The 12,277-nt window shown below is 50.9% G+C and overlaps 2 protein-coding genes across 4 annotated transcripts in view; one reads left to right on the top strand and one right to left on the bottom strand.

The window, feature by feature from the left end:
- The window catches only part of LOC137214586 (uncharacterized), a 29,894-nt gene extending 19,860 nt beyond the window's left edge, over positions 1-10,034 (bottom strand). For 2 of the 3 annotated variants that reach the window (XM_067718524.1, XM_067718526.1), the window contains exons 1-5: positions 9,320-9,429; positions 7,024-7,113; positions 6,290-6,381; positions 3,178-3,283; positions 747-836 (exon numbers count right to left, since the gene is read on the bottom strand). In XM_067718524.1, the coding sequence (XP_067574625.1) occupies positions 747-836; positions 3,178-3,283; positions 6,290-6,381; positions 7,024-7,113; positions 9,320-9,386 (445 nt within the window). In that variant the 5' untranslated portion in view covers positions 9,387-9,429. Of the gene's footprint in view, positions 1-746; positions 837-3,177; positions 3,284-6,289; positions 6,382-7,023; positions 7,114-9,319; positions 9,430-9,838 lie in introns of those variants that run through there. The other variant, XM_067718525.1, reaches the window with a different exon arrangement.
- The window catches only part of AURKC (aurora kinase C), a 476,131-nt gene that overhangs the window by 84,778 nt on the left and 379,076 nt on the right, over positions 1-12,277 (top strand). The gene's annotated exons all lie outside the window — the stretch shown is intronic.

Genomic DNA, 12,277 nt, shown 5'->3' with positions numbered 1-12,277 from the left:
AAAGTAGCTACCTCTGGTAAGGGAGTAGGTAGCTAAAAAAGTGGCCTGTATCTTGTTTTGTATGATGGTTACACACAGCTATAGATGTGATGAAACACAAGTAAAAACACACATGGATTGTGTGAATATCCATGGGCTAGTTTTGATGTTGTAGTATCATCATATAAAATAAAGATACTGGGGGAAATGGGATGAAGTGTCCATGGAACTTCTATGTACTACTATGGCAACTTCTTGTGAATATAAAATTATTACAAAGTAAGATGTTTCAGAAAGGAAGCATCCCAACAGACCCAGAATCCCTCACTCATGAGACCAAGCCACCAGCAGGGTCCACAACCTACCCCACTCTTGCCCATCCCCTCAGCTAAATCCTTGCGTCAGGCCTCCATCATATCCCAAACAAATGACCTCGTAGCCCCTAGACCTGGCAACTGGATGCAGGGCCAGTCCAGGCAGGTGACCAGATCACAGAAAGGAGCCCAGATTGATTCCAGCTCTCAGGAGACCCAAGAGACACCCCTGCAGGCTCTGAACAGGGGAGAGACAAGACCCACTGACATGAGGGGATGTCGGGGAGGTTCCATCCTGGGTGCCCCTCAGGGCCCTCCCTTCCCAGGAAGAGCCAGTGGGAGATATTTGGGGTTGGGATCAGTCTTCAGGGTCAACACTTCCTCATTAGGTCTCCGCGGGGGGCCCTCCCCACTCCCACCTGTCCACAGTTTTCCACCCCATGTGTGTCTCACCTCCTTTCTCCGGCGGCTTGGTCTGCACCTCCTCCGTTTCCTGGCCCTCGATGGTGCTGAGAGGTAGCATCGTGACACCACAGGTGCTCCCTATGGACAGGAGACCAGAGCAGTCAGTGCCTGGGCTGGGCACCCAGATGGCCCGGGTGTGAACCCCAGCACTGCTCTCAGGTGTCGGATGGACTCAGACAGCTCTATCCCCTCCCCAAGTCTCCAGGTCCCCAACATCCAAGGGGAAGTGTTGGCAATGCCTCCCTCTAGTGTTCTTCCAAGGCCCAGTGCGTGATCTGGGGAGAGCATATGGCATGACACCTGGCAAGGGCAAGGGCAGGGATCATGGGTCTGGTGTTTATGCCCCTTTAAGAAAAAGAAGAAATATCTTGACACAAAAAGCTGGGACCCTGAAGGTGAATAACAGTTAACTGGATATCAAAAGGGCCTGTGGTGTCTGGCATGTGGCAGGCGCTAAATAAGTGCGCTCACGGTTCGCATTCCCAGTGTTGTATTTCAGGGCTGTCCTAAAGCTACATTGCAGCTTGACCAAATGGTTCAGACCAGGACCTCGCTTCCCTGGCCTTGGGACCCCTTCTGGTACAGGATGCTTAAGTGATTGCCTCTCAGGACGGCTGTGAAGATGAGGGGACCGGTCCACAGACACCTCACCACAGCCCTTTGGGAGGGGCCAGCACTGCAGCAAGGGTGCCTAGCAGCAGGCTCAGCTGTGGGGTCCTGGGACCCCGCCTCCACCCCAGCTTGGACCAGTGTGTCTGGAAGGGGTGGGCTGGGGGTGTTCCAGGCTGCCAGTCACTTGTCAAGAGATCTCAAGGATTAAGTTTGCCAGATATAACAAAAAGACATTACAACAAATACACAGCAAACTGAGATTTGAATTTTAGATACACAAATCATTTTTTAGTATAGCATATCCGAACACTGCCTGGGGCATGTCTACATAAAAAGTCATTTTTTATTTAGTTTTCTAAATTATGTTTAAGTATAGGCAAGTCCCATGAAATATTTGGAACATACGTATACTAAAAGGTAATTCATTATTTGTCTTAAATTCAGATTGAAGTATGCATCCTGTATTTTACCTGGCAAGCCCCGATTCAGGGGTTTTTTACCTCTTGTGCTGTCAGCTTTCCCGTCCATGAAAATGAGGAAAATAAATGATTAAACATGAGGATTAAATATGATTAAATACACACTCAGAACACACTATCTGGTAACTTAGCGTCAAACCTCTTCTTTGAAGCCTTTTTAAGATGCTTAAGAGCCATCACAGACTGTCACACATAATCGTGCAAATTTAAGGTGCATCATAGAGTGGGACCAGCCGGCCAGGTACACACACACAGAAATGCACATTTTCAGATGAACACTGAGGAAACCAGGGCATAACGACACACCGACATCTGCAGACACACTCCAGGGAAATCTGAGACCCCCACTACTCAAGCAGGCAGACCTGCTTGTCAGTACTGAACGCCCCATTCACAGGCAATCCTGCACACGCACGCACACGCACACACACACACACACACACACACACTCGGGACACATAAAACTGCAGATGCACCAGCTGAAATTACACGTCACCCTCCCACACGATTTCCCTCTGGTTGACACCCAGGGCCCATCTCCCGAGGCTGCCCCTCAAAGATGCGCGCCCCAAACAGGCTCCCTGCCCCCACCCGCAGCACGCAGGCGCACAGAGGCGCTGGAGGCTCAAAAGCTGTTTTCCAGGCGCGCTTCTCTGCAAACCTTGTTATTCGTTCTTAGTGAACCCCCAAACCTTTCCGGAGGGACTCCCCGCTCCTCCTCTAAAACTGCTCTATGGGCTCCCCCCAAAGTCATGTTCCTATATTTTTATTCGGCCAGTGAGATAACCGAACCCCTGACACCTAACTGGCTTCTCAGGTGTGCAGACCAACCCCCATACCTCCCGCCTCCTCCATCCAATTACAGAGTCCCCCGTCTGCCCGTCCTACCCCCTAAAACCTCAGGACCAGGACCCGGACTCCTCCTCCACCTGTCCTGGACGGAGTCCCCGCCACCCTTACTACTGACACCCCAGCCTCCTCTGTCCCCTCCACTCTTCCCTCCTCCCAGTGGCCACAGAAATCCTCGGACCTGGAGTCGCCCCGTGGCTCACAAGGATCTGAGCATCCCGACCGCCCTCAGGGGAGACGCGGGTTCCTCAAGGGGCCCCACCGCGGGCACCATCGGGTCTCAGGGGCTCCTAGGCAGCAGCTCCTGAGCCCTATTGCCCCGAACGCACCGGCGCATCCTGGCCAGGCGGCCCCGCCCTCCCCGCAGGGACCCCGCAGCGCCATCCGGCCGCCCCCTCTCCCCTCCCCCCGACCCCGGCCCGCGCTGCGCCCCCGTCCGGATGGCGCAGACCCTTTAGAGCTGCGGCCTCGGGACTGACCTCCGGACCCAGCTTCTGTCTGGGCCGCTGGGCAGGAGCGGGCGGGCTTGCTCAGCGCTTGTCCTTGGCGCCCGGGTAGCGCTAGCTCCGAAGATGTCCAGGGAATCTGTGGACAAACTCGCAGGAATGAACAGAGCTGAGTGGCTCAGCGTCACGCAAAGCACTCCCCCATCCCGGGCCCCAAACAGAAGTCAGGTGGTTAAAACAGTCTCTGACACCGGCACAGGTGTCTGAGTGTTGGCTGCAATTTTATTTTTAGGGAGGAGGGTCGGGGGCCTCATTCGTTAGAGGAACCAGTTAAGGAGGTCGCCATGGGCAGGTTTTAACAGAATGAGAATCAGTTATGCAGGTAATAAGGGTAAGTACTGTTTCTAAACTTCTTATTTGAATATGAGGAGATATATGCCGCACACACCTAGAAAGACATGTATGTAGCGTGTACACTGGACCCAAACACAAAATATCTTTTATATACTGTGTCACACTCACAGTAGTGCAAGAGTTTCCCTCCTTTTTCTAAACATTCTCACACTTTCACCCGTATTGACTTCAGTCTGGCATCTATGCAAAGCAAGACCAGCCACCTTTGTTGTCAAGGATGTCATGGCGAATCGTTTAGCCTTTGTGCACCATCAGGTCTGTGTCACAGCTACTGGACTTTGCAGGAAAGCAGCCCAGACCCTACCTGAGGATGGACGTGGCTGTGCTAATGAGCCCTTATTTACACTACAGGCTGTGGCTGGATGGCCAGGGTCTGCCCACTCCTGACCTAGAGAATTTTCTGTGCCAGCTCCTGCAGTAGATAAAGCCAAGCTGCTCTCTGGCAAAAGGGCAGTTTGGGCAGAAACGTGAACAGATACACTTTGTTGTTTTTCTTTTAAAAAAGAAATACTTTATGAAGATACGGATCCTGAGAATGAAAAGAGTGTAATATAAAAACAGCCATTGAGTCTTGATGATGTACAAAATTTGAAATAACAACCTTAAAAAAGCTCTCATGAGCCTTGGGTTTCTCTCCTATACATTGGGATCATATTAGTTCCTATTTCTTGGACTCTGGTGAAGGTTACATGAGATCATTAAAGTGTTCAGCCCCCTATCTGACAGGTGGAAAGTGCCCAGGAAATGTTAGCATTTATCTAACATTATCAGAAACCGACTGGTTAATCTGCCCCAGGCAGAGGGGTTGTCCTGCGGGCAGGGCACTGGCCACCCTGAGACTCAAACTGCCCAGAGGACCATGCAAGGAGCCAGGAGTCTCCAAGAGCCATTGATAAGATGCTCTGTCTGAAGTGCTTCTTCAGTGTCTCACAGCACCAAGCCCACAACCTCACTTTCTGGGGGCTATGCTCTGTGATAATTCTGATAACCTAAGAGATCTAACCCAGTCCTGAGACAGACCCTTCTGTGACCATAGAAATATTCTGTATCTGCACTGTCCAGTGCGGTAGGCACTGGCCACATCTGGCCACTTAAACCTGCCCTGAGCAGCTGAGAAACCGTGTTTTGAATTTTTTTTTAAGATTGATTCATTTACATTGAAGTAGTCTCATGCAGTTAGTTGGTGATTACTGTGTTGCAGAGCAAGAAAATTATACCTGAATTCCTTCTCACATGCAAGACCTCATGTGCATCTAGATGTGATGTCCTGAGAAGGACAGGGCATCACTTAGGTGGTATTGAAGAGATCATAGCTTACCTTGAATCTCATTAGGGGGAATGGGTCAAAACAACAACAAAAACAACAAAATAAAAAGCCATCAATATGGGGCAGGGTGTGACTCTGGTCTTCAAAATCGTCAGTGTTGTAAGAGGCAAAGAAGGGCTGAGGGGATTTTCCAGCTTAAAGAGACTAAAGATACATTACTAAAAAGCCTAGACGAGACCTTGTGTAAGAGGAAAAAGAACGTCAAAAAAACATTAGGTATTAAACTAACAAACCAGGAATATGGACATTAGATTAGATGAAAGTGCATGTAAGAGTTAAAAGCCCAAATGTTACAACAGTCTCACACTTACCAAAGAAAATATTCTATTTCTAAGGCCATACACACTGAGGAATACATATGTATATTATATATAATGTATATGTATATGATATATATGTGAGAAAACATGCAAATAGAAAACGTGTTAACAATTGGTGAATCTGGATGATCTTTGTACTGCTTTGCAAAATCTGTGACTCTTACATTTTTTTTCTATAAAGATTTCTAGAGAGTCCTCCCTGGGACTGCTGCAGGCACTAACAGGAGAGGTGTTCTTGCGAGCATCCTCACCCTGTGCCTCCCCTGACCTCTCCCCGTGGCACCCATGGTTCCCCATCAGGGCCGCTCCAAAAACTCCCCTCCCACCTGTTAAGAATTCCAGAGACAGAGCAGATGCCTCATTGGCTAAGGTTGAGTCACCTGCTCAGCCTGGAACCAATCATAGGGAACCTTGGCATTGCTGGCTCTGACTGCTCAGGGGCATACCTGGAGCTGGTCTGAGGATGAGATCAGATCCATCCGAAGGGCATGGAGACAGGTGGTCCCCCAAGAAAAATCAAGGGTGTTAGTAGCAGAAGGAGGAATGGTGTCCAGGTGGACAAAGCCACAGCTGCCTACGCAGGAGGGACCGTTCCCTAATTCATTCCTCCATTTAATCAGCTCATGTGTATACAGTGCTTACCACTGGTTACATCTGTTCTACACACAGGGGTATGTCATTGAGGAACAGAGGAGGTTCCTGCCCCCAAGCACTACTCTAGTAGGGAAAACAGATGATGAACACACAGATACAGGTATGCTCTCAGGTAGCAATAATTACTCTGAAAAAACTTCAGCAAGGCAAGGGGGTTAGAGAAATGGAGAAAAAGTGAGCAAGGGAGGCTTCATGGAGGAGGTGACATTGGAGCAGAGGCAGGAATTAGCAAAGAAAAGAAGGCAGGAAAGCAGGCAGCATCTTCAAGGAAAACTATCCCCCACAAGATGGGGCCACATCCGGAATGAGAGATGGACAGAGGGGCACCCAGCCACCCAAGGGTCTCTGCTGGGCAGAGATGGTGGTGGATGTACCTGACTTCTCAGAACCCAGGGGCCTCTGGCCAAAGGGAGGAAACAAGCGGACTTACCACAGGACAGAACGGCAGGACTCTGAATAACATCGTTCCCTTCATTCTGATGGGCTTCTTTGGTGGATCATCAGTGTTCTCAGAAAGCAGGACTGAGGGAGGAGGAAAGAGGCATGAGGCCATCTTGCCCTCTGAGGCTTGAGAAACTCAATAATAATAAAATCTTCATTATGAAACCACTGGCAAGAGCTAATATGTGTGGAGTAGTTTCCTTGTGCCAGGCACGCATTTAAGTATTTTACACATCATAGCTTATTTGGTTGTTCATAATATCTCTCTGAGATGGCTACTCTCATCATCCCACTTTAGAGATGAGGAAACCAAGGCACAGAGAGGTTAGAACACTTGCTGGAGGTTGCACAGCAGCACCTGCAGACATGCCTTAAATTGCATCCTGAAGACCCACAGGGAACAGACTGGGAATGTCAGTGAGTGAAGGGGCTGGGGTAAGACAACAGGGGTGTCCAGGCCACAGAAAGGAGCCCAGATTCATTCAGCTCTCAAGAGATCACTGAAGGGTCTGAGCAGGGCAGTGACAGGACCTACTGACATGAGGTGATGTCTGGTCGTTCCATCCTGGGAGCCCCTCAGGACACTCCTTTCCCAGGAAGAGCCAGTGAGAGATATTTGGGGTTGGGATCAGTCTTCAGGGTCAACACTTCCTCATCAGGTCTCCCCGGGGGGCCCTCCCCACTCCCACTTGCCCACAGGTTTCCACCCCATGTGTGTCTCACCTCCTTTCTCTGGCGGCTTGGTCTGCACCGCCTCCGTTTCCTGGCCCTCGATGGTGCTGAGAGGTAGCATCGTGACACCACAGGTGCTCCCTATGGACAGGGGACCAGAGCAGTCAGTGCCTGGGCTGGGCACCCAGATGGCCCGGGTGTGAACCCCAGCACTGCTCTCAGGTGTTGGATGGACTCAGGCAGCTCCATCCCCTCCCCAAGTCTCCAGGTCCCCAACATCCAAGGGGAAGTGTTGGCAATGCCTCCCTCCTAGAGTGGCTTCCAAGGCCCAGTGTGTGATGTGGGGAGAGCGATTGCCATGGCGCCTGGCAAGGGCAAGGGCAGGGATCATGGGTGTGGGGTTTCTGACCATTTAAACAATGAAGAAATATTACCTTTTTAAAAAAACTTTTTATTTTATATTGGAGTATAGCCGATTAACAATGTGATAGTTTCAGGTGCACAGCAAAGCGACTCAGCCATACATATACATGTATCCATTCTCCCCCAGACTCCCCTCCCATCCAGGCTGCCACATAACATTGAGCAGAGTTCCCTGTGCTATACAGTAGGTCTTTGTTGGTTATCTATTTTAAATATGGCAGTGTGTACACGTCAATTCCAAACTCACCAACTATCCCTTCCCCCCTGGTAACCGTTAGTTCGTTCTCTAAGTCTGTGAGTCTGCCTCTGTTTTGTAAATAAGTAAAAATGAAAAAATATTATGCCACAGAAAGCTGGGACCCTGAAGGGGAATGTCAGTTAACTGAGTATCAAAAGGGCCTCTGGTGTCTGGCATACAGCAGACACTCAACAGGTGCACCTCATGGCCATCATTCCTAGTGCGATGTTTCGCCCCCGTCCTAAGGCTACAAGGCAGCTTGACCAAATGGTTCAGACCAGGACCTCGCTTCCCTGGACTCAGGGGCCCCATTCTGGTACAGGAGGCTTAAGTCTTAAGTCTTAAGACTGCCTCTCAGGACTGCTGTGAAGACGAGGGGGCCGGTCCACAGACGCCTCACCACAGCCCCTGGGGAGAGGCCAGCACTGCTGCAACACTGCCTAGCAGCAGGCTCAGCTGTGGCGTCCTGGGACCCCGCCTCCACCCCAGCTTTACCCTGGGCAGGACTTGGGCCAGTGTGTCTGGAGGGTGCACTGGGGGGTTCCAGCCTGCCGGTCACTAGCCGAGAGATCTCAAGGGTCAAGCTCGCCAGATTTTAACAACAACAAGATCACAAGAAATACACAGCACACTGAGATTTGAATTTGAGATACACAAATCATTTTTTACCATAAGGATGTTCAAGCACTGCATGGGTCATGTCTGCATAAAAACCATTTTTTATTTATCTTGCTAAATTATGTTTAAGTGTAGGTAAGTCCCATGAAATATTCAGGACATACTTATACTAAAAGGTAATTCGTTATTTATCTGAAATTCGAATTTAAGCAGGTGTCCTGTATTTTACCTGCCATCCCTGATTCAGGGGTTATTTAACCTCTTGCGCTGTCATGAAAATGAGGACTATAAATATTAAGCCTGAGGATTAAATACGATTAAAAACACACACACACAGACACACACACACACACACACACACTCAGGACACACTGTCTGGTAACTTAGAGTCAAACCTCTCCCTCTAAGCCTCTTTAAAGAACAAGACCCATCACAGACCCTCACACATAATCGTGCAAATACAAGGTGCGTCAAAGGGCGGGAACACCCGGCCAGATAGACACACACACAATTGTTAGAGACACACATTTTCAGGTGAGCACTGGGGAAACCAGGGCATGACGACACAAGCACACCTGCAGACACACTCCAGGGAAACTCAGAGACCCCCGCCACTCAGGTGGGCACGCGTGCTTGTCAGTACTGAACACCCTCCTCACAGGCAGTCCTGGACATGCACACACACACACACACACACACACACTCGGGGCACACACAACTGCAGGCGCAGAAGCTGAAATTACACATCACCCTCTCCAACACAAGTTCCCTCTGGCTGACACCCAGGGCCCATCCCCAGTTTCACCCAGGGCCCATGCCCCCGAGGCTGCCCCTCAAAGATGCGTGCCCCAAACAGGCTCCCTGCCCCCACCCGCAGCACGCAGGCGCACAGAGGCGCTGGCGGCTCAAAAGCTGTTTTCCAAAGGCCCTTCTCATCTGCAAACCTCTTGTGCGTTTCAGCGAACCCCCAAACACAACCGGAGGGGCTCCCCGCTCCTCATCCCACAAACTACCCTCTGGACTCCCTGCAGTATCATTTTCCGATTTTCTACTTGGCCAGTTCGCTACCTGACCCCCGATACCCGACCGGCTTCTCTGGTGTGCAGAGCAAACCTGTTCCTCCCGCCTCCTCCATCCAACTACAGAGTCCCCCGTCTGCCCGTCCTGCCCCCTAAAACCTCAGCACCAGGACCCGGGCTCCTTCTCCACCTGTCCTGGACGGAGTCCCCGCCACCCCTACTACTGACACCCCAGCCTCCTCTGTCCCCTCCAGTCTCCTCTCCAGCTAGTGGCCAGAGAAATCCTCGGACCTGGAGTCGCCCCGCGGCTCACGGGGACCTGAGCATCCCGACCGCCCTCAGGGGAAACGCGGGTTCCTCAAGGGGCCCCACCGCCGGCACCATCGGGTCTCAGGGGCTCCTAGGCAGCAGCTCCTGCACCCCACTCCCCAGAATTCACCCGCGCATCCTGCCTGGGAGCGCCGCCCTCCCCGCGGAGACCCCGCGGCGCCATCCCGCCGACCCCCGCCCCGCGCTGCGCCCCCGCCGCATGGCGCAGACCCTTCAGAGCTGCAGCCTCGGGACTGACCTCCGGACCCGGCTTCTGGCTGGGCCGCTGGGCAGGAGCGGGCAGGCTTGCTCAGTGCTTGTCCTTGGCGCCCGCGCAGAGCTGGCTCCGGAGATGCCCGGGGACGCGGTGGACAAACTCGCGCGAATGAACAGGGCTGAGCTGCTCAGCGACACGCACACCCCCCAACCCCCGCCCGCAAACACAAGTCAGGTGGTTAAAACTGTCTCTGACACCAGCACAGGCGTCAGCGTGTTTGCTGCGATTCCGTTAATAGAGGGGAGGGTCGGGGGCCTCTTCGTCCTCGTTCGTTAGGGAAAGCAATTTAGAAGGTCGCCCTGGGCAGGGTTTTTAGTGGTTGAGAATTACTTGTGCAGGAAATAAGAGTACGTAGTATTTCTAAACTTGTTCTTCGAATATGAACAAACACACGCCACACACGGAGGAACACATGTATGCAGCCTGTGCCCTGGACTCAAACACAAAATATCTTTTACACTGTGCATCACAGTCCCAATAGTTCACGATTTTCCCTCCTTTTTCTAACCATTCTCACACCTCCACCCGTATTGATTTCAGTTTGGCATCTATACGAAGCAAGGTCAGTCACCTTTCTTGTCAAGGATGTCATGGCAAATACTTTAGAATTCTGGGCCATCGGCTCTGTGTAGCAGCTACTCCACTTTGCATGAAAGCAGCCCAGACGTTAGGTGAGGAATGGGTGTACTTGTGGCAAGAGCCCTTATTTACACAACAGGCTGTGGGCTGGATGACCAGAGTCTGCCCATCCCTGACCTGGAGAATATTTTGTGCCAGAACCTGGAGTAGACAAAGCCACGAAGTTCCTGTCAAAAGTGTTGTTTGGACAGAAATGCGAACATATATACTTTAAAAAATATATTTTATGAAAATTTGAATCCTGTGAATTGAAAGAGTGTAATATAAAAATAAGAATAGATTCTTGATATATGTGCAAAATTTGAAATAACAAGCTTTAAAAACACCTCTCATAAGCCTCGGGTTTCTCTCCTACAAATTGGGGATCATATTAGTTCCTATTTCATAGGACTCCAGTGAAGGTTACATAAGATCTTCTATGCTCAGCACCATAACTGACAGGTGGAAAGTGCCCAGGAAATGTTAGCATTTATCCAACATTGTCAGTAACCGACTGGTTAATCTGCCCCAGGCAGAGGGGGGTGTCCTGCAGGCAGGGCACTGACCACCCTGAGACTCAAACTGCCCAGAGGACCGTGCGTGGAGCCAGGAGTCTCCAAGGGCCATTGATAAGATGCTCTGTCTGAAGTGCTTCTTCAGTGTCTCACAGCACCAAGCCCACATCCTCACTTTCTGGGGGATACAGTTTGTGATAATTCTGGTAGCCTACGAGATCTAAAGCAGTCCTGAGACAGACCCTTCTGTGCCCGTGGAAATGTCCTGCACCTGCAGGGTCCGGTATGGTAGCCTCTGAGCACATTTGGCCACCGAAACTTGCCTGGAGAAGCTGAGAAACTCTGTTCCAAATTTTATTTATGTTTGACTCCTTTACGTTGAAGTAGCCATATGAAGTTCATGGTTACTTTGCTGTGGGCAAGAAAATTAAACTGAATTCCTTCTCAAATGCAGTTTCCCATAGTATCGCTATTGACGTTTGGGGCCAGAACATTCCTTGTGCAGGGGCTGTGCCTGTGCATTGGGGGAGGTGTAGAGGATCCTTGGCCCCTGCCCATGAGAGCCTAGTAGCACCACCACGTTGGACCAACCATAATATCCCTACATTGTGGAGAAGTTCCAGGAGGGGCAGTGGAGTATCACCCCAAATGAGAACTTCTGATCTACCAGAAAACTTCTGAGGAGAAATGAAGGAAAATTCCACCCACAGAGGTTCCCTCATTTTACCTGCACTGGGGGGTTTTGCATGCATTCCAGCCAAAGGCGCTTTCACACTGGGAGAGTTTACAGTCTTTTCCAACATGAATTTCCTGGTGGTGCGTCAGGGAGGAGACCTGCCCGAAGGACCCCACCTTTGGTGCATGCACACGGCTTCCCAGCCATGTGGAATTTCCCGTGATTATTAGGAGGTGGGTCTTGGGGAAAGCTTTCCCACACTCAGGACACCTGTAGGGTTTCTATCTGGGAAGCATGCTCTGATGACTCTGAACACTTGGCATACGCAGGAAGTCTTTCCTCATCCCTCACACTGATAACATATCGTCCCAGAGACTTTTCTGACGCTTGAGAAGGGCCACCTGGCAGGTGAAGGTTCTCCCACATTCCTGGCTTCCCTCCCAGGTGCCTGGCTGGTGAATCCTCTTGTGTTCTAACAGGTGGGAGCCGATGCAGGTTGGGGATATGATCACAATCCTGCCTTGTGGTAGGTTGCAAACATGGCCCCAGTTTTTTACCCTCCCCCATGTCCAAACCTGCAGCCCCCTAAGTGTTTAGTGTCCTCCTCTTCTG

This window comes from Pseudorca crassidens, chromosome 20 (assembly GCF_039906515.1).
Source record: "Pseudorca crassidens isolate mPseCra1 chromosome 20, mPseCra1.hap1, whole genome shotgun sequence".
Lineage (NCBI taxonomy): Eukaryota > Metazoa > Chordata > Mammalia > Artiodactyla > Delphinidae > Pseudorca > Pseudorca crassidens.
This window is presented reverse-complemented; position numbering and strand designations above follow the sequence as displayed.